Source organism: Sturnira hondurensis, unplaced genomic scaffold, assembly GCF_014824575.4.
Source record: "Sturnira hondurensis isolate 20B ecotype Veracruz unplaced genomic scaffold, ASM1482457v3 Scaffold0018337, whole genome shotgun sequence".
NCBI classification, from domain to species: Eukaryota; Metazoa; Chordata; class Mammalia; order Chiroptera; family Phyllostomidae; genus Sturnira; species Sturnira hondurensis.
The window spans coordinates 697,297-719,946 of NW_028090968.1; the positions used below are offsets into that span (position 1 = coordinate 697,297).

A 22,650-nucleotide genomic window follows, 5' to 3' on the forward strand; every position below is an offset into this window, starting at 1 on the left:
ATCAAGTCTGTTTTGTTGAAGAACAGACCTGAAGTACAGAAACATCAACTGAGGCATCATCAGGCTGGGTCGATGCCTCCAGGTCAGTGGCAGCTGCTAGGAGTGGATACTGGCGATTGATACCATCTGATCTAGACGAATACACTTTCCCCTGGACCTAACTATATCTCCTTGGAATAGTTTTAGTACACACTATAGTTTCTAGCCCAAAGGAAGCAAGCATAGGAATGGATCATGAACGACTGAAATGAATCACTCTGATGGGATCAGCTTTGGAATCATGTAAATCTGGATTTGAATTCTAACCCTGCCACTAACTAGATGTATGATCTTGGATGAGTCATTTGATCTCTCTAAGCCTCAGTTTTCCCTACCTAGAAAATGGGAATAATACCTTTTTCTCAGAGCATTATTGAGAGAAGAAAATGAGGCAATGTATGAACAGTGCCTACCCCAGTGCCTGGCACATAATAAAAATTCAATAATTGGTAACAGAAGGAATTGTTGCTATTATTATCATTATGAAGATTGCTGTCTGCTGTCTTTCAAGGCTAAGACTGTCTGAATATGTGAGAAAGACTTATTTCAGTTTTAGGGGATGGCTATATTTCTATGGGGACTGATTTAAAAGAAACAGAATCTGAAAATTTCTGGGACAGTGAGTTTCTTTTAATTGGGATTTTCTAAGCTCTGGGCTGGGAAAAGTTGTTTTGAATAGGAGGACATTATTATTAACTGTTTCCAACATGCCTTTAAATAAATCATCCCAAGACAAGTTTGGCAAGAGCTTCTGGAACCTCTGATATCTGCCTTTCTCCTTGGGGAGGGGTAAAGAACTGGGGTTATTACCATGATCTATCCCAGTGCCTGGCTTGCCTCATCCCAGAGAGCTGTGAGGACATTTAATATAATTACAGAAAAATAATTATACAACATGCTATGTGGGCAAGACCTTGAGGCAGTGTCAGAAAGATCTGGCTTTCAATCAGCTCTGTTGCTCATTGGCTTGCTGTGTTACTTGGTGCAAGTTTAGCCGCTCTGAACCTCAGTTTCTTCTTCTGGAAGTGGGGGATAATATAAGTGCTACTTCATAGAATTATCATAAGGATTCACTGAAATAATAATTATAACAAAAGCTAACTCCCAAGTGTTTACTAGGTGTTAATTACTGTCTTTTAGTCTATTTAGTTTTATTTCTCATGACAACCAATGATGGAAATACTATTATTATCCCCATTTTAGAGATGAGAAAGTAGAACCATGGAGAGCATAGGTAAGTAGCTTTAAGTCCTACTAGTCCATGTGTCCTTAACCAAGGCTCACTGACCCTCAGGGGAGCCTCTGGATAAAATTCAGTGGGTTTGAGAATGTGCGTGATAAAAAAAGTCCTTATTTTCTCTAGCCTCTAATTAAAATTTAGTATGTCTCTCAATTATAAATGTATGCAACAAACCATCATATTAACACTGACCTGGGACTATGTCACCAAAAGAATCACAGATACTGTTGCATTAAATGGCATTTGTAGGAGGTAGCTCAAAGAATTGTTGATGTTCTTCACCACATTAAAACCTGTTATTAGATTTTGTTATTTAATGCATTACTTAGAAAAATCACATGTTACTTTATCACAAAGGTAGATTTTAAAAGTATTTTCACCACTGTATTTCAAGATACTGTGATGTTTAGTTTGTAATCCTATGTATCTTATGTATTTAAAATGATCATTCTGAGAAAGGATCCACAGACTTCACAGGACTGTCAAAGGGGTTCATGGTACACGGGCCTTAAGAACATCACTGTTAGAGCCACACAAGGCCATGAGCACAAAGCTAGGTGCCTTGCAAGTGCTCAGTGCACAGAGCCTTTACAATAATGATTAATAATACAGACAGCAAAATCCTTGTCCTCCGGGAGCAAAATTATGGAAGTGATAAGGGACTTGACCGGTTGACTATCCAAATGTCACAGTGATGATGAGGAGAAACAATCGAGCAAGACAGCGGGATTGGAGATTAGCTATCCCAGACCCCTTCTTGGGATGAAGAAATAGTCTCAAAGAGGGCTTGTTTCAGGCCCTAGGGCACATAGCAAATTAGTGTTGGAATCAACACCAGCAACCAGTTCTTCCAGTGTCATTGTCTCCCCATTATAAAACAGCATCCTACAGCACTGGGCACGAAACCAGAGAGGTAAATGTAAGTCCCTCTCTCTGCAAGCACACACCTCCATCCTGTTTCCTTCTGCATCCCGGGGCCCTGAGGTCAAGCCCATAGATGTTGGAAGATCAGGGAATGTGGCGTTGTGCTAGGCTTCTCAGGGTGAGGTCCAGGAGCGACTGCATGGTGATGATGGAGTATCTGTTACAAACACTGAATCCTGGGCTCCCATTCAGACCTGCCTTGCCTGATTCTCTATGGAATAAGCATGAAAATCAGCATTTTTGTCATGTTTCCACGCCGATTCACATGTTCATCCAAATGAGAACTACTGGTATAGATAGTAGTTACTATGAGCTCTAGAGTTCAAACCCCAGTTCCACCACTTACTCATTAAATCACTTTGGGCAGAATTACCCAAGTTTTAGATTTCCCGCCTCCGAAGCCAATAATGCCTACCTATACATTTTGGAGAGTTAAATGTGACAATGTGTGTAGTCTTCAGCAGTGTTTGGCACATAGTGGAAGCTCTACAAGCATACCTTATATGATTGTTGTGTATGAGTTGTAACCCATGTGGCTTCTCTAGTGACTTTTTAGTGTTTAAACCCCACCTCAATCCCAACAGCAAGGCTCCCTGTCCTACTGCATCTCTGGGGTTGGGATGTGTGCTGATCAGTGACTCTCCCCTTGGACAGTTCCCAAGTACCGGAAGAGCATTGCCTGCTGTCCAGACTTCTCCAATAACCAGAATTGGAGAGGGAGAGAGAGAGCAAGCCCATAGTTTCTCCTTTGGGAGACACTAAGTGACCGTCTGGCCAATGAAGGGTCTCTCAATCCCAGGGAAAGAACCCCCACTCTGACTGCAGACTGAGGTCCACTATCCTCTTTGCTTGACATCAACAAACCTCTCTAAGTATCTGGTGAGTGGAAGCTTCTTTCCCAGGACACCTTGGACTTCTGGCTTTGAGCAGCCCCTGTGGACCTGTGCCTCTATCCCTTGGGTCTTTAGGACTTCAGTGCATGATGGCTGACTTCCAATTGCCAGCAGTGCATCTCTGTGCCTGGGGCTTTCCCTGATGCCATGGAAATACTTTCACCTTTGCACATGACAGGCTGGGATTGTTTGAATATTAACATTCCCTGAAGGCAATCCGCGAATGATGGCTGATGGGAGTTGGTGTATAGACACCCCAGCTCTATCTCCACTTGGGTGCAGTAATTCTTAGGGTATGATAGTTCCACACACTTTTCCAAGTCTCCCTGCAGCACTGAACTCCAGGCACGCACAGCAGGTGATGGCATGATAAAGTATCCATCACTGACTGCTTTCCTTTCTTTGCCTTACTCCCCCACCACCTCCTATCAGCATTCCCTTCACTTCTCAAACTACTTGCAGTCAAATCTGTGTCTTGGGCCCCTTTCGAGGGAATTGTACTAAGGCAGATTTCTATCTGAAAATTTCAAACTTAATGCTAACAGAAGCCAGGCAAGAAATAAAATTTAGTAAGTAGGGAAAGAATCCAAAATCCCATCTTTTTAATATTTGTATGTTTTACAACCCTGGTCACTGGTAAAACAAACAGACAAACACAAAACTAAAGTGCAAATCTTAGCAAGATTTACTAAGAAGAAACTTAATTATGATATGGAGACCTAGCAATGGGACATTTTTTAAAGACAGGGAGTGACCTAGTAGACATAACACAGAGTTATCAGAAAAGCTTCAAGCAAAAAAGTGTCCTGGAAAATTTGTGTAAGTTGCTATTAACTAAAATTTTCTTTTACTGATAAAGATTTCCCACACATTTCAAGTATTAAAAATGTAGCTCTCCATGCTAATATTGGTGTGTCCTGATGAAAACTCAGGTTAGAATACGGAACCTTAGAAAGATCCATGGCAACCCCAACAGCATCACATATAATCAGTTTTATTGCCAGGTAAGAAATTCATATTAATATAGTGAATACATATGTTTACAAATAAACATTCTTAAAAAACAAACAAATGTTTTTTCTTCATTGTAGGAAGTGTTACTGGTATCATAAACTCTGCAGTTGTTGACAAGTATTAACACAGGTTTACTTGCAGAACATACGGTTACTAAAATATTTGCACATAAAATATGCTCCATTTGCACAAAAAACTGGGGAGCGTTAGATGGGGAGGCCAGGCAGAGCCCAAGGCGGATGGAGGCTGGGACGCTCTGGGAGGGCCAAGGGAAGTCAGACTCTGGTCCCATGGGGTTGGAAGTTGGGACAGGTAAAAGCAAGTAGAGGCTAGTGTCAGGGCATGGGATGGGGAAAGAACAGTCTCTCTGCTTCATTCTGCTTTCTCTTCTATGTCTCCCTTCTCTAGCTGTTGGGCCCTTGTGGATCCATGGCAGTCACAGTTCCCTAGGTCATCTCTTGTGATCCTCTTTCAACATCATGAGGTCTATCCACCCTTCCCCAAGGAGGCCAAAGAATATACTTCCCTGGCTACACTCCCCCACCCAGGTTTGGTTCCCAAATCCAATTGGAAGGTCATGAGACTCATCACTGCTACATCCTTTTGACCATGCCGCAACTTTGCTGCCCAAATTGTGGCTGCAGACCCCCAATTAATAAAGTCACTGCATGATGTTGACTCAGAAGAGAAGGAACATGGAGGATAAATAAAATCCTGTAGACTTAGAGACCAAACCTTAATCAGGGTTGGGATATCAGTGAGATGAAGTGAACCGAGGGCAAGGAGCAGAGTTGAGCTAAGAGGGAGCCAAGAACTACAGAACATTTGAGCTAGAGCGGACCTCCCAGATAAGGCAGCCCAGTGTTTCCTGAAGCATGGGCTGTGCACCGCTAGCATACGCAAAATGGTTTTCAGTAGTATATGGACATAGCACTAATTAAAATAAGTCACATAGGAGATGATTTCCTTTGTGATTTTGTCAGTCCATCTGGTTACTTCAAGGAGAAAAAATTGTCATTAGATGCTGGCATATCTTTAACAGTTCTTTAGTATCTGCTAATCTTGTTTGAATAAAGAAAAGGAGAGATGAGGAAGATGGAGGAGGGGAGAAAAGGAGGGTGGGAGAGAGAGAGAATGAGAGCAAACCAGACTCTAGGTTCAGACCCTTCCACAGGCAATAGCATCTGGCTGGAACTTGACAACTGCTGCTTTGTTGCCTTTGTACTTATTTTTATGCTTACTTTCTATTTAGAGTGACTGATACTGGTTTTCTATTTGTGACAATGGCAGGAATTTTTTCTTTTAAAAGTCAAATGTATTAAAAGTGAATCGAGTTAGGTACAAATACAGGACCAGTGATACAGAGATGCCAAAAGTGTGTTGCAAGTACACAGATAACTGAGTCAAGGAAACCAAGCCCAGGGGTGTTTACTCCACTCTGGGGAGCCCTGGGGTCCTGCAAAGAGGCTGAGAAAGTGGCCACTAAATCTCCCACCCGTTTCGTCCTATACAGAGCCTTGTCCATTATGAAATGAGATCCTATATAGGGACTTCTGTGTGCAATTTCATTTTTAAAGTGGGCTGAAGTTTTGCTATTTCAAAAAGCTTAAAAAGCTTGACCAGGCCTCCATTTCTCATGCGTCAGGTAGGAGACTAAAGCCCAGAGAAATACAAGAATTATCAACATCCCCAGGTCAGCTGGGAGTGGATAGGAGAAGACCCATCAAGTTTCCCTGTTTCCATGATGTTAGAGGGAGAGCTCAGTGAGGCACAACCTGGAGTTCAGCATCCCAGGAAATGCTCAGAGTCTTTTGGGGACCACACCCAGCCTCTAACACCAGAACAGCTAGGGGGCTCTCACAGATTCCTGTCACCTGGCTAAGACCTTTAGGGACTAGTTGAAAATTTCTCACATTAAATGCAAATCCGTTATCTCTCAACAACCCTCTTTGGTCTTTCACAAAAGAAATAGAACTAGCATGAAACTTGCCTTGGTTGGGACACCCAAGGTCTGTTGGCCACGAGAACCAACCTGAAAACAACCTCAGGGAATTCTGGACAGGAGATGAACGCACTTGAGTATCTGGAGAGGTGGTCCAGAGGGTCCCTGGGAATAACGGGATGCAGAAAAGCTTGACAGGTTTGGGGAGGTGTAAAATGGTAGAACTCATGGAGTTTTGACAGCATGGGAGGTAGGGAGAGCTCAGTGTTTAGATGCCCCTGACACTGCAGCAGCCTCTCAGAGGGTGTGACGGGGTGGGCTCACCAAAAAAGGGAAGATGAAAACATCTACCACTGCAGAAAAACAGGAGGGAGGGAGGCTAAAAGAACACAGGTTGCACTTGGGAAATATGACTGTCATTAAACAGTAACACATTGAAGGCACCACCCACGCTTATGACATTTTCAGTCCAAAGCAGTTGAAATTTGGCAGCGGCGGCGGCAACGGGCTGAAGGGAAGGGAGCTGGAGATTGACAGTGGAGGACTGGTTAGTGTCTGTGTCTCGTCTCAGAGGCAAGGGGGATACGCCAGAAATCGGACACTCTGGGTCCCCTGCTCGCCTCTTGTTGACTTTTCAGCTGTGATATTTCTTTCAATTGTTCTTGATGTCATTGTTGATTTCCTAAGTCTTGAAGATTTGGAATAAAAACTGAATTTGTTGTTCTTGTCTGTTTTATAGTAGGCTTATATTTCATTTTTCTTTTTCTTTTTTTCTAAAAAATGTTATTTAATACTCTCTGGACCCCCCCTGCCTGCCATAAAAGCCCATCCCTCCCATTTCCATGGTCATGGTCTTAATGGGAGTCCTAAAGTCATCCTTCTTTCCCATCGCTGTCGGTGGGTTCAGGGTCATTTACACTTTGTGAGTCTGAGTATGTGTTGTTTTTTGCTTCCAACGTTAATGATATGAAAAGGACTATAAATGGTTAGGGTCCAGTCACTGTCTCACGCTCATCAAAATTATGTGTCCACGTCACCACTTTTTGGGATTAGAAAATGCTTATAATGTGCATAGGTTCCCCCCAAATGACTCCTCTTTTCAAGTACACTCATCTTGAGTGTCCACCCTCATTTTCTACCTCACCACTGCACCCTGGCTCATTCACCCAGAAACAGACAGCTCCTGGCAAATGGTATATGTGCTCAAATGGACAATTTCTCTAAATTGTGCTACTGTTATGTTTCATCATGGATTTTAGTTTCAAGTTAAGAGGAAAAGAAAAAATTAGCCCCACAGCTTTGGGCAGGTGAGTCGGCAACCTCGGGCCTGAAGTCGAAAGAACGTGCTTCAGTGTTCCCCTTGCTGTATTGCTGGATGTCCATGCTTCATTCCTGCTCAGCTGCCCGCCAACGCGCGTTCGGTATGACCTAAGAAAAACGGGATTCCGTTGTCATCAGTAGGTTTCTGGTCAGTTGGTGTGGAGAGTGAGTGTGTAGGGGCCTGTGTCGGGGGAGGCCAGGGAGGGTGTGGGCCGGACTATTTTCTGCCTCTCGGTTGACTGTGCTCTCCAGGATGCACCGTGCAGCAAAAGCTCACACAGTCACTTCTGTTTTGCTGTTGGTGATGAAGTATGGCTGTGGGGGCGGGTAGTGCTGGGGGCGAGTTCCCAAGGGGTCGCTGGAGCCTGACTCAGCCGTGCCGAGCTTGCCTTTGTTGCCGTAAGCCTGCCGCCGCAGAGACTGATCGTTGGTGTCCCAGCCCTTGAAGTTGGTGGTGGAATTGTAGGCCAGGGGATGTGGGGGCGTCTTGTTGGTGCGAGACTTTTGTCCGTTCTGCTTGGTGGGGCCGTGCTCGGGGCTGAAGGCCCGCGGTTCATCCTCCACTCTCACAGGGTGCAGAGGTAGGTTCCCCTTGGCGGCCAGCTCGGCCAGGTGCCGGCGCTTGGAGTAGAAGTCGTCATTTACCTTGTCCGCTGGACAGTGGGACAGGTGGACGGAGAAGAGGAGGAGAGAATAGAGAGAGGGGGAGAGAGAGAGAGAGAGAGAGAGAGAGAGTGAGTTAGGGACTGGCAAGTCAACCTGAAAACCTCATCCAAGTGGGCCAGAAGTTCAAACGAGACACACACCAGAAACTCCACCTGGAACAGACAGAAGGAAGGACGGGGGCATGTCCTTCTCACAAACAAGAGCAGGACCATAGGGTGGGGCATCCTCAACAGCATCTCCAGACCGTCTCAAATAAACACTTCTCCCACCAGTCACACCTAACACTCTGCCGTCCTTGGCTTTCTTATCAAATGCAAGAGTTTTTCTGTGTTATTAAAAGAAAAAGAAAAAAGCAAACAAAATATAGCCAGAGTCATTGAAATTAAGAACAATCTAACAATAGCCAGAGGGGAGAGTGGGAGGAAGAGTTTCCAGGAACTACTAGAAAGGCCAGGTGGACAAAACCAAGGGAGAGGGTGGAAGCAGGGGAGGGGGTGCGGGGGAAGGGTGGGGAGAAAATACAACTGCAATTGAAAAACAATAAAATAATTTAAAATTTAAAAAGTAAATAAAGAACATGACACCTTCTTGTTAGAGAAAATATTGAGCTTGTGGAGAAATTGCTAGCCTCACCATTTAAGAGAGCTGATATAAAAAAAAAAATTTTGAGTGTGTCTTTTTTCTGGTCTTCTCAATAAACAGAATGAATGGGGGATTTTTTATTAGTGTTTTTGCTTGCTTTTAGCAGTTAAGCAGACCTGTATTCAAACTTCTACTCTTCCAACTACTAGCAGTGTAAATCCAACTACTACTCTGGCTAAATTACTTCTACCATCATTGGCTTCTGCGTAAGGCAAATATTCACAATAAAGCATATATTTCATAGAGCTGTTTGTACTGTTAAATGACACGATGTGTGTAAGGAACTTAGATATGAGCTAGCACATTATCATAATTATCATTATAAGTAGCTGATTTCTCATGTAATATTCTATCAAGCATTCCCCCGGTTGTTATAAACTATTAATAAACAGATTTGAATGCCTACAGAATAAATGAAACTATTAAAATTAATCAATCTCCCTATTGATGAACATTCAAGTTGTGCCAATATTTTGCTAATATAAATAAAGCTGAGATGAGAATCTTCTAGACCAAAGCTCTCTTTGCACTTAGAATTTTGAATTTAGAATAGCATTAAAAATATTTTCCTAATCTGCACCAGAGGATGGCAAACTATCGCCCATGGCCCAAATCCAGTCACCGCTGATTTTTCAAAGTAAAGTTTTTCTGGAACACAGCCCCACCTATTCATTTTCCTATTGCCTGTGGCTGCTTTTGCTTTGCAGTGGTTGATTTGAGTCCCCATGACAGAGGCTGCCTGGCCCACAAGCCTGAAATATTTATTATCTGGCCCTGAAATGAATTATATGAAGTGAAATTACTTTTAAAGGGTGTGAATATTATTAAGGCCCTTGATAGGTATTGCCAACTGTGCTACAAAACATACCAATTTCCACTCCATTTCACCACACTCTCCAGCACTGATTTCTTTTCTTTTTCTTTCTTTCTTTCTTTCTTTCTTTCTTTCTTTCTTTCTTTCTTTCTTTCTTTCTTTCTTTCTTTCTTTCTTTCTTTCTTCCTTCCTTCCTTCCTTCCTTCCTTCCTTCCTTCCTTCCTTCCTTCCTCCCTCCCTCCCTCCCTCCCTCCCTCCCTCCTTCCCTTCCCTTCTTTCTTTCTTTCTTTCCCTTTCTCTCCACTCCCTTCCTTCTTTCCTTCTTTTCTTCTTCCCTCCCTCCCTCCCTCCCTCCCTTTCCTTACTTATTTGATAAAGTTGTGAGACCTCCTTTTATTGTTTTTGTCTTACAATTATTTCCTTAAAAGATCCTCTATACTTCTTTAAATCAATTCCTTACCAATACATCTTTGAATTCACATCTCTAGGAAGACCAGAAATATTTGCTGCTCTTTCATCCACACTCACAACATCCCGTTTCACTACACATGTGCATTTATGTGACTTCATAGAGGTTATCACAGTTCCATGTTTCTTTTCTCATTTGATCCTTTCAAGTACCATGACTTTAGCCCCTCCTTGATAGAATACAAAACTGTCAAACTCAGGCATGTGAAATGATTCAATGAAGGCTAACCACTACTAGTGGCTGAGCCAGGGTAGAACCTAAGTCCAACAGTCATTAATTTGATGCCTTTGAAAGGCCGTGGAGGGAAAACTTTGTTTCAGAACTGAGTGGGCAAAAATATACTGCATCCCTCTGTGTCCATAGCAGACACCATTCATTCATCTCAGGGCTCTCTCCTGGCAAGTGTGGCCTCTGCTCAGGCTCACTCTCACACAAGACCCCAGGCAGTCACATGCTTACTTTCCTGGCTTCATTTGGGTCACAGGCAGTTTAAGTTGGGTGTCTGTTCCTGTTAATGTAAATCACCTTGAGAGATACAGTCTTTCAAGGGAACATCCTCCTTATAAATCCTAGAGCTGTCTGAAGATACAGAATGTCAAAGCCGACAGGAACCTGAGAGTCTGCCACTGAAGATACTAAGAGCACATGTCCTTGAAATACCGTGCACTGTTTAAACTGGCGTGAGTGAGATTACATCCCCATCTTTCTGCCTTCCAGAGGAAGTTCCAAGTTTCTAATGCCATGAAGTTTCTATAAAACGATGTTCTGATATCCCCCTTGAATTTCAAAGTTTATGTATCCAGTTAGTTACACACAAGACAGATTCACTGGCATCTCCCACTCCATGTGGCCAAGACTGCACCCTTCAACATCACTCAGATCCCCTCTTCAGGCTTGTCCTTCTCTCTGGCATGGGATCACCAACTCCCTAGCAACTCCAGGCACAAGCATGGGAGCAGTTGATGGCTTCATCCTCTTCTTCTCTCCCAGCTGCTAAATTACCAAGTCCTTCAAGCCTTGCCTAACAAATACTTCTCTCACCTATTCCATTCCCCCACCCCACTTTGAGTAGTGCTCCAATCCCTGCCTCAAGTTTCACCTCCCCCCATCCAGTCTCCACACTGCACTCAAAGGCATATTTCTAAAATGCGAAACTGACCATGTCACTCATCTACCCAGACCTCTTCATGCAATTTGTTCAGTGATTTGGTCATTCATCAAGTAGGCATGGGGCGGTGCTAGACACTAAAAATCCACGGCAGAATCTGAAACAGACTTTGTCCCTGCCCTCAAGGTATGGACATTCTACTAGGGAAGAACAGATAGTGCCCAAATAGTCTCCCACATTACATAAAATGATAAATGTGATGAGTGCTATGAAGAATATCTGGTCTTACGGGTACAATGAGGTCTCTGAGTTGCTACGAGAACCTGATGCTGGAGATGAGCTGTCCCACCCCTTTACTTGTGTGAGACTCTGTTACTCATCTTTCAAGACTTTAGCTAAGGTGTTTCCTCCTGATTCCCTGAGGCTCCCTCAGGTACCCCGGCTCTCTCTATCTTAGTACTGACCGTGCTGTTTTATAATAATGTTCCATATTCACACCTATGTCCTCCTACTGGACCCCTAGTTCTTCAAGAGCAGGGGACTGTATCTTTCCATCTGTACAACTTAGTGACTCTCACCTGGGCAGTACACAGGAATCACATAGGGGAGCTTTTAAAGATTTCAGATTCCTGGGCCCCTTCTCCAATTTAATCAGAATCTCTGAGGGTCTGGCTCAGGCACTGATTTTTATAAAGCCCCACCCCCAGGTGATTCTGATGTGCAGATAGCAATGAAAGCTGCAGTCTGAGCTCCAGCATCTAATATTTTTGTAAAGAACTAAAAGACAGTGAGCTCCCATCTCACTCCTGGTATTCCCAGGTGGCTCTCATGTCAGATTTTCCTCCTAGGAAGTCTGACAAGGTCAGATCCCACCACAGTAAGCTCTTGTCCATGGCATGTATCATGCTTGCCTGTTGCAGTTCATTCATTATTGTTTCTCTCTCCCAGTAGAGTTTCAAGAGGACAAGGCCAGGTCTGATTTTTGCTCACCATTGCCTAAGTAACGTCTAGACTAGTTTCTGGAAGATATTAGATACTCAATAAATACACATTCAGTGAATGAATGTGTGAGCAAAATACCATCACAGAGTAGAGAATATCAGCGCAATAGTTGGAGCGGATACTCCTTTCCCCCTTTCCTCCTAGTGATCTCTTATTAAAAGTCTCACTCAGTGTCACTAGGTCCCCAGGTATGATCCAGAATCATTCATCCCCATGTTTCTCTTTCCAGACAATGGACTAGTCTGCTCAGAGTGAGGAATGCCTTCAAGCATTCTTGTTTCTGACAATCTGAGAAAATTGATTATGAAGTAGATGTTCCAACAGCTGAGATGGGTAATGTCTTCTCAAAAAGTTCTAATGAAAAATAGTCAGAAAGGCATTACACTCTTGCCACATCAATGCAGGTATGGGAAAGCTTAACTCCACTAAGAGAACTCATCTCTTGGTGAACCTGGCATTGGGTACTCCTTGAACACAAAGTGTTTAGTCTGTGATATGAGAGTGGAGTGGTCGGGAAAGTCTGTGGGCTCTGTGACCAGACACATCTGAATTTATGAGACCTTAGGAATGTCATTTAACTTCTTAAAACTCTATTTTCTTAGGTGTGAAACAGGAATAATATAAACTACTCTCAGGTTTAGAGCGAGGAACAAATTTGGAGATATATAAGCTGCATGGCACAATTCTAAAATATAGTAACTATTCAGTACACACATTTTGTTTCCTGGCCTCTGGAAGAATTGGGTTAAATCCAACAGACATTTATTGAGCAGTCACACTGTGCCAGGCAACCTGCTCAACACAAAGAAGGCCCATTTCCAAACCAATCATTCTTCTCCCGTTTCTTCCTTTCCTCTTTGCTTCCCACCTCCCACCATGTACATTGAGGATCTACTTTGCCCTATGAAATGGCATAAGAAGGGGCATCGACCTGCCTGTGCTGAAGAGCTGATTAGGGATGAAAATGTGCTATGTAGCTGCAATCTGGAGGTAAAGAGTCACAGAAGCAGCATTGCAGGTGAAGGAACATGATATACAGCAAATATGGCCATACATTTTTGCAATTTGTTCAATAAAGAGGTGGAATCTGGCCCTGGCTGGCGTAGCTCAGTGGATTGAGCGTGGGCCTGCGAACCACACGATCGTGGTTCGATTCCCAGTCAGGGCACATGCCTGGGTTGCGGGCCAGTTCCCAGCGGGGGACTCACGAGAAGCAACCATACATTGATATTTCTCTCTTTCTCTCCTTCCCTTCGTCTCTAAAGATAAATAAATAAAATATTTTTTAAAAAAATAGGTGGAATCTGTTCCTCTATCCCTTGAATCTGGCCTGGCCTTATTACTCGCTTTGATGTCAGGCATGCCCTGACTCTGGCCTTTTAGAAGTTCTACAACTTCTGCTCTCAGGGTCTTGGAATTCTGCCTCCACATGAAGAAGGAAGCCCAGGTTAGCCTCCTGCAAGATGAGACACCTGTATGCCAGTTGCCCATGTTCACCACAATCAACAGCCTGCTCATAGCCAGATACTTAGCAAGGCCATCTAAAACCATGCAGCTATCAGATGACCTGCCAGCTGACTCCAGATCCTAAGTAAGCCTGGCAAAGACCAACCAATCCAGCCCAAAGCAGAAAACCTGACCCAGAAGCAGAAGCTCAATAACTAGTTGCTATGTTAAGTCACTAAGCTTTGGGTAGTTGGTAATGCAGAAATAAATAACTGATACAGAACAGCATTTTCAAAAGCACTCAGGTGGGAAGGAACATGGTGTCTTCAAGAAACTGAAACAATATTCATGTGGTAGAGTAAAGAAATCAAGGGTCACCAGACCATCTAACATCCTGGAGGCAAGACTGTATCATTCACATCTGTTTGTCTAACCATCCTCCGTTTACTAGACTCTGAGATGTTTTAGAGAAGTGAGGAGCAGGCATAGATGTGTTGCTTGGGGCACAAAACTGTCCTTCAAAGAGTTATTTCTAAGACTGTTTCAGCAAGACCGTGGTTGATGATGGGTGAGCTGTTCCCATAACTGGGAAATGCAATTTTCCTGAAATCTTCTCTCCAGTATTTCTGGTCATCTCTGCTCTAGCCCCAGGGGAGTGGAAGAAGTGCTGACGTGAACACTCTTGGCTCTGTGCAGCGTGGTCCCTGTCTTAGTGTATTAAAAAAACTCACTGTGGAAGAAAACAACAGATTCATTGAACAGCCTTGTAAGCCCCATTAATAAATGCATTAACCTAATCAGCTCTGGTACCTCGTGGGCAGAGGGCTGACAAGCTGACCAGGAAACAGATGTGTGAGCCTTTCAACCACACTGGTTCTCTCCAGTTTGATTTTTCTTCATTTAAAAAGAGGAAGAAAGAATGAAAAAGGTGCTTTCCTTCCAATGAGCCTAATTGCCTTGAAGGAATCAAGGGTATAAAATTAAACTGTACCTTCCTCCATCTGTCTCTCTCTTAATTAGCAGCAGACACTTGTACAGGTGTGAGGTGGGATGGAGCCTTGCTTCTGTGGAAATGAAAGAGTCAAGGTAATAACCAGTTTTCGAAACAAGTTGCACATCTGAGGGTCTTGGCAGGTGGCCTCCCACCTACATTCTTTCTCTGGGCCAAAGATATCTTAAGGAGGGGTTCCTACAGCTCATTCTCACATGGTGATATTCTTGGGCCTCAGTTGATGGATTTCACCTGGTAAGCAAACCAAAGTGTTTGCCATTCCTCATTTGTCCCTGTCTTTGGCCCAAGAATATGTGGAAAGTAAGTAGTTAATCTTCCCATCACCCCTATGGATAAAACCCAAGTTATGTGCAGTGGCCCCTAAAGTCTACATGACCTTGCCTCTGGCTACTTGTCCACTTCCGTCTCTTCCACGCCTATGAACCCATCAGAGTGGCATGGGGCCAGCCCCACTAGTTTCAGGGGGCTGGCATAACAAAGCACCACAAACAAGATGGTTTTAAACAACAGAAATGTCTTCTTTCACAGTTCTTGAGGACAGAAGTCTGAAATTAAGGTGTCAGCAGGGCCAGGCTCCCTCTACAGGCTCTGTGGAAGGGTCTTTCCTTGTTTCTCCCAGCTTCTGGTGGATGCAGCCATCCTTGGCATTCTGCACCTTGTAGCTGCATCACTCCAGTCTGTCTCTGACTTCACATAGCGGTCCTCTGTGCATGTGTCCATGTGTCCAAATTTTCCTCTTTTTATTAGGATACCGGACATTGGATTAGGATCCACATTTATCCAGTGTGACCTAATTTTAACTTGATTACATCTGCAAAGACCTTATTTCTAAATGTGGTCAACATTCTGAGGTTCCAAGGAGACAGACTGGAGGGGACACTATTCAACACAGTTCATACAAGAGTCCTGTCTGCTCCTGAACACGCCAAGCTAGCTTTTCGCCTCATTGCCATTGGACTCTGTCCCTGCTGTTTTCTCTGCCCAATGCTCTTCTTTTTGCTTGTATATCTGGATACTTCTTGTCATTTGTTTCTCTGATGAAAAGTCACTTCCTCAGAAAATTCCTCCTGATGACCCAGTCAAAACAGAGCTCCTCATCCCTAGTTGCTCTTATCACTTCTCCGTACTTTAATATGTTCTTAACTTGTATCATTATGTGAAATCATCTTTCTTAATTACTTGTGTATTATCTTGACTAGAATATAAACTCCAATCAGGAAAGGATCATATCCGCTCTGCTCACTCTTGTATCCCCAACACCAAACCTAGCACTTGGCACAGAGTAGGGGTACCATAATTTGCATTTGGTGAAGGGAGAAAAAGCACTGGATATATTTCAATTCCAATGACATTCTCTAAAATATTAGAAATGGGTAGGGTGCTTCATCTTCTGATCATCTGGTCTGTGCTAATTTTATATGTCAATTTGGCTGGTCTATGGGTTGTCCAGATTAAACATTATTTCTCAGTGTGTCTGCAAAGGTTTTTCTAGGTGAGGTTAGCATTTGAATGGAGGACTCAGTAGACTGCCCTTTTCAATGTAGATGGGCATCAGCTACTCTTTTGAGGGACTGAATACAACAAAAAGCAGAGGAAGGAGAATGCATATCCTTCCTGTCTGCCTGTTTGAGCTGGGACATTGGTTTTGTCCAGCCTTCTGGAATAGGATTTATAGCATCAGCTCCCCTGGTCCTCAGCTCTTCAGATGCAGACTAGAATTATACCACCAGTTTTCCTGGGTTTCTAACTTACAGACAATAGATCATGGGGCTTTCTCCACCTCCATAACTGCATGAACCAATTCCCCATAATGAGTCTCCTTTTGCATATGTATCCTATGACTCATATGTATATGAATATTCATATAGGATATATATGCATTTACATTTAACATACATACACAGTAGGAGATTCATTATGGAAAATTGATTCAACCAAAACAATAGTGTCCATCTCCTATTATTCATATATGATATATATGAATATAATACAAATGAACTGTGTTTGTGTGTATATATGTGTATGTGTACATATGACGTGTGCACTGACAAGCAGTGCCCACGGCGTCATGGATGAGACATGAGACAAATTCACACGAACTACCAAGTCCTGTGAAGGAAAAGGGCCAGCAAGGCTACTTCCTCAAGGGAGGAGAGCCTCAGAATGGCCTCACCACCTTCTCAAGGGGAGAGCGGCCAGGCAAGTCCCTCAAAGGGAGAGAGAGCACTCCAACCCTTGCCTAGTCAAGCTTTTATTGGGATTTTTGCATAGGAGTTCAGCTACAGCTTATTAATCATTGCCAAGCAGTAAACAGTAGATAGTATGCAAAGAACCACTAGGGCTTCTTCTAAATCAGGGCCTGTCAGCTAAAAGGCTACAGAATTTGGGGAACATAAACTCTTTTTCTGCTTAGCCCTTATCATCTAACTAAAAGCATTTTTAAACAAAGCAGGTCTCACAGGGTTTCACATATTCCTTCTCAGGCCTAATTACCCAGGGAGCCCGTCATTCCCAGCACAAGGCTTGCACCACCTTCCCCATCATAGGTTTTTAGGCTTAAGTGGATTAGAGCCAGGAAGCGCTTCTCCCAGAGGACATGGGGACTCAGGCTTCATCACAGCCGGAGGTGGGGTGGGGCGGGAGGGTCCATTCCTCCCTCTTTGTTGCAGCCCCACCCCCACCCCCGAGTCCTTCCATGATGGCCTCCCAAGTGATCGTGTCTGGCCTAGGTTGCCCCTCCTCTGAGGGGTCTCACCTGTCTCTGACCATCCGACCATACTTTGGGGGTAGGGAGATGAAGCAGGGGCAGCATCTGCTGCCAGCGACAAGCCTTGTCTCCTCAGTGGCTCGCATTCTGGAGGTCCCTCACAGCTTTAGACATGGGAGACAGTTTACAATTCCTGAAACCAAGCAGGGTGGTCCCCAACATATGTATATACAATTTACCTTTTTTCTTGGATGCATGGCCACTTAGCTACAAAAGAAATTTCTCCAGCCTTTTCAGAAGCTAAATTTGGCAGGTGGCTAACCCTTCACCAATGAAATGTTAGTAAAAGTGATGCATCCGATTTTCATTTCACCTTCCTTGTTTAAAACTGCTTGCCTTGGGTGTTCTCTCTTCACTGTTTTCACAAGCTACACCAACAACCAGCTCTAACAATGCAGAAAAGGATAACATGGTAAAGGTAAGTAGAGCAACAATGTTGAAGGATCCTGGGTCCCTGAGTGATGACCTGGAGCAGAGCTTCCCCACCAACCTGGACCCTTGAGGCTACAGCATGAAAGGAAAATAGACTTCTTTCTTTTAGGCCACTGTATTTGGGTGCCTTTTGGTATAGTAGGGCAGTATTTACTTTTTATTTACATAGGAATATTTTCCGGGTCTCATTTTTTGCTCCTTCACAAGCTGAATTAAAAAGTGAAAATGGGAACAGTTCATGTTGTTAAAATATACCCAGGTATTTCTCTTCTTTTGAAGTATATTCTATAAAGTTGTGCAGGTTCCTGAGGCTGTCTCAGCAGGCAGAAACAAGAAAGGCAGGGAGAAAGCCTAGCTTCCCAGGAAGAAGAGGGCTGGGGAGGAGATGAGAAGGTTTGTATTTGTGGGAAATTAGCCCTGTTTTACTTGCTCCTGGGCCTTGCTGAAGAGAGACAAGTAGGGAAAAAAAAATCACACTTGAACCAGGTCCAAATGAAGCTCAGGGCTCTGGGCTCTTCCCACAGGGCCCCATCCATACCTTTCTTGAAGCCATAGCTCTCTAAGAGAGAAAACTAATAATCAGAGTCCAGAAACCTGGCCCTTTTTCATCTTAACCCTGAGGTCTCCCAACAGCAGGTATTGCTGCCTTCGTTGGAGAGGATTTTGAAACAGTGCCTGGCTGGAGCTTTGTACTGAAGCTGTCCAGGCTGTACCATGAGCCCTTCTGTTGTGGCTGCAGGGAGCCCTCTCTCAATGTCTTGCTGCTGACAGACCTCTGAGACCTCAAGCCCTTCGTCTTTCCCCTTAGGCAGTCCTGCTATGCAGTCACCACTTTTGGAGACACTGTTGGACAAAGGTGGATGAGCTCATGCTCCAGCTATGGCTGACCACAGCGCCCTCTGTACAGAAGGGCTTGGATGGAAACCATGCACTCATCCATTGCCTTTGCATGCATCCTACATTGTTGTTCCATAGATAGAGATATTCCTTTTCAGGAACTCAGTGTGTGGTTTGTCTTCTGATCATCTTCCCAGCTGATAAAATTTTATCCAACTGGTAGTTTTTTAATGAAGCAGAAGAGGTTAAGCCCTGGCTGCTGTAGCTCAGTGGATTGAGCACAGGCCTGAGAATTAAAGAGTTGCTGCTTTGAATCCCAGTCAGGGCACATGCCTGGGTTGCAGGCCAGGTCCCCAGTAGAAGGCAGGTGAGAGGCAACCACACATTGATGTTTCTCTCCCTCTTTCACCTTCCCTTCCCCTCTCTCTAAAAATAAATAAATAAAATATTTTTTAAAAAGTTCTTAAAAAAGAAAAGAAAAGTTTAGCTATCCTTAATCCTATGTACCTCCTTCCAGTTTGCTGGAGCACAGGACCATCTCTAAGCAGATAATTTTAATATTTGGGACCCTGTGTTAGGTTAATGCATGAACAACCTCAACTTTTGACCCTTTTCTGTACCCACACTCCTTTTATGTACCTTTGAAACTTACCTCCCCCCAAAAGGAGGATCTTGTTTGCCCACCACTGGATTCTGAATTCATCCCTGTGACTAATGAATGTAAGTAGACGTGACTGAAAAAGCAGATGTTTGAAAAAGTGCTTGCTGATTTGGGGTTGCTCTCCTCCACATCATGAGAACATGTCTGGGCTACCCTCTCTGACAAGAAAAGACACCTGGAGTAGAGTCAAGTCATCTTGGTCATTCCAGTTAAATCCAGTCTAGATCAGTCAATATCCAACCATCCCCAGATACATGGACAAACTCAGCTGAGACTAGAAGAACCTCCCACATCAGCATGTATCACAGGCACAAAGATGCCTGGTCTCAATACATGCTGAGCTTAAAAAGAATTTTTAAGCCATGAGGTTTGAGGTCATTTGTTACATAGCACTATTGTAGCAAGGGATAACTGATACAAATACCAGTCATTTACTCGCCCTATTTCCAGGAAGATCCCTGATTTCTAAGGTAGGGGTCCACCTCTCCACTCTTCCTGGCCTATGTGGCCTGGATGCAGAGCCCCTCAACTCCTCTGCCTCCTAGTTATTTCTCAGTGACTACCAAAGAACGATCAAAATTCCTCTTATCACAACGATTTGTTCAGAGGTGGGCACCCAACAAGGCAAGCCAATCAGAGCAAGACTTGGGATTTTTACTTGGAGAGAAAGAAAGGGTTATTGAGAGCTATGATCCAAATCTTCCATTTTATAGTGGAGGCAACTGAAGCTATGGTTCAAGGACACCAATAGTGTACAAGCAGCATTGGGTCTAGAATACAGTTCTCTTGACTTCTATCTGGTTGATTTTGCTGCTATATCCCAGTGCCTCTTCAGAAAAGACAACAGGATGCCCAACTTCACTTCCTAATTTACTCATCGAGTGTACGTTGGGTGTCTACAATGTGCTGTGGGCACTATGCAAGATGTTGGGGAAGTTTGAAATGAATGAGATTTAGCTGGCTTAGCTTCAGAGAGTCATACTTTCAAGTGACTCAAATGCTTGTTTCAGTTTTGCTATAATGGAATTTTCTGCAAAGCAAAGAATCTCCTTCACTGACTGACTTCATGCCCTGTAGGTTCCCAAGGAAGTTCATCAAAATTTCAGTGCTTGCTGTGTGGTTTTCAAAAGAGGCTGAACTCAGGAGCTGATGGGATTTGATTTTTATTTTAAAAAATCACCTTCTTATCCCCCACCTGCTCTGTATTGGCTCACCAGCAAACCAATAACTCAAATTAGAAAATGTCTAAAGACTGAATTTCATGAAATCATGTTTTAGGGCTGCTTTTAGATGAGTTCTTCCCCTAGAGGTCTGTGCTCCAACGGAACTGTAGCCCAATTTACACATTTTCTTTGCCTTGTATCTTCTGTAGCATCTCTTGGGTGAACATTTATCTCTAAACTATATCACTTTTTTTTAGAAAAAAGGAATAACTAAGATTTATTGAGTACCTACTATGTACTAGACATTGTTTTAGCCATTTTACCAACATTATCTCATTTGACCCCAATTAAGACAGGTGACAAGGCAATATCACTTTTCCTTGAAGTGATTTGGCTGCTACATTATTCTGCCACAGATAATAGGTAGTCGAGTAAGACAGCTAATCCAATACTGTTCACCTCCACTGCCTTATCTTTCAGCTGTAGCCCCAGCTCAAATCCCAATAAGAAAACAGTTTCATTTCAGCAAACAACAAAAAATCATGTCTGGAGGAATGCTGGCATGTAAAAATTTGTGTTCAAGGGCGAATTATGTTTGTATCTAGGATTGGGTCTTAGAAAAAAGTAGGTTCAAACTTTAGTGTCCATAAAATTATCCAGAGGTGCATTCTAAAAATTAGTGAAAAAATTGTGGAGATCCCTCACCCAGTGGTTCCAGTTCCTTAGGGCTGAGTGGGCCTAAGATTTACACTTTGAGCAAGCATTTCCAGTAATTTTGGGTCAAGTCTTTAAGCCACTCTTTGAAGCCTGGGTCCTGGTTCTGGGTGTAATGTAATTCTCCCATGTGACTTTGAGCAACATCATTTACCTCAGGGGGACTCAGTTCCTTTATCTGCAAAAGCAGAAAAGCTGAGTGAAGTGTATTTTCTTTATTGTCTTCATTGAAATGCAATACTTGCATTGTTTCATAACATTACTCCCCCAAACCCGATGGAGAATGGATATTATCATTGCTTCTGCTTTGGAAATGGTAGAAATGGATGTGCTGAGCATACGAGTGGCTTGCATACAGCCTGATTCCAATCAGAGCCAGAGCGATTAAATCACAGTACCGTGCTGGCAGTTTTCCCTAAGTTCAGTGTTGCAATGCAGCAGAGCTAGACTAAAGGACAGGTCGGGTTCAAAGATTCATTTTGCAAAATAAACAGATTTTGAAAGACATTCCTCCATATTGATTAAGAGAGTCCAATGGGCTTGAGGTGGTGGTGCCTTCTGTCCTGGGTTTCCAACAAATATGCCAGGAGTTCCCCAGGTTGGGCACGGGTGGAGCAACAGCACTGACCACTAGGGGGCGACCTGCATGGCAAACCTTCAGGAGTGATCACAGGAGAGTGCAAACCGGTACTATTCTATAATCACTCCTGAAGGTTTGCCATTTCCTGTCCTGGCTGATGGAGTTACTTCCAAAATGACTTACAGTCAATGTGGGTAAAAGCAGAAACCTTATATCTTGAGGACGTTGTCCTTTCTTCTTCACAGCTACCCCTTCCTTATCCAGCCTCCCCCAGTAACACTGCCCATTTCTCTGCTCATTCCCCATGTTCCCAAGGTGGGTTCCTAGCAACATTCCTGCCACAGGATGTTAAGATACTAACTGGTTTTCCTGAAGAAATCAGACATCAAATGTGTTTGAAAAATGATGGTTTATAAAGAGTTTGAGTTTTTGTTACCATGAGATTTTTCAGAGCCCTTCATTAGCTCTCCTGATAATAGTAATAATATCAGAAATGGCCTTCATGTATATATACCTTCCATATGCCAGGCACTGTGACATGTGTTATACACAGTGTCTCATCTCATTCTTACATGGTGTTGTCTCCATTTTACAGATCAAAAAACTAGGGGCTCAGATCAGTTGAGTGACTTGGAGAAGGTAACAAGAATACCAAATGATGGGGTTACAACCCAGGTGTGTATGGGGCTAAGCCCATCACATCCTGCTTATGTCTCTCATTCAAGAAGGTGGTAGGGTGTGGGAGGTGGGAGCCGTACAAACTCTCCAGCTTTGTTATCATGCCTCATGGAGATTCAGGACTCGGGGTCTACAGGCTAGAGGAGATCAGCGACTCCCCGGGAGCTTGGCCTGGCCCTCTGCCGGCCCCCTGCCCTCTTCTCCAGCAGGCAGGATTAAATAAAGGTGCATTTAGCAGTACAGGTGAAATTAGCCCAGTTTGGGTAGAAAAACAGCTTCCAAGACCT

At 43.6% G+C, this 22,650-nt stretch overlaps 1 protein-coding gene across 1 annotated transcript in view; it reads right to left on the minus strand.

The window, feature by feature from the left end:
- Window positions 1–4,074: 4,074 nt before the first annotated feature.
- SHISA9 (shisa family member 9) overlaps window positions 4,075–22,650 on the minus strand; it is a 298,738-nt gene continuing 280,162 nt past the window's right edge. Inside the window, exon 4 of the mRNA XM_037069019.1 lies at window positions 4,075–8,025. Within this exon, the coding sequence (XP_036924914.1) occupies window positions 7,646–8,025 (380 nt within the window). The 3' untranslated portion in view covers window positions 4,075–7,645. The remainder of the gene's footprint in view (window positions 8,026–22,650) is intronic.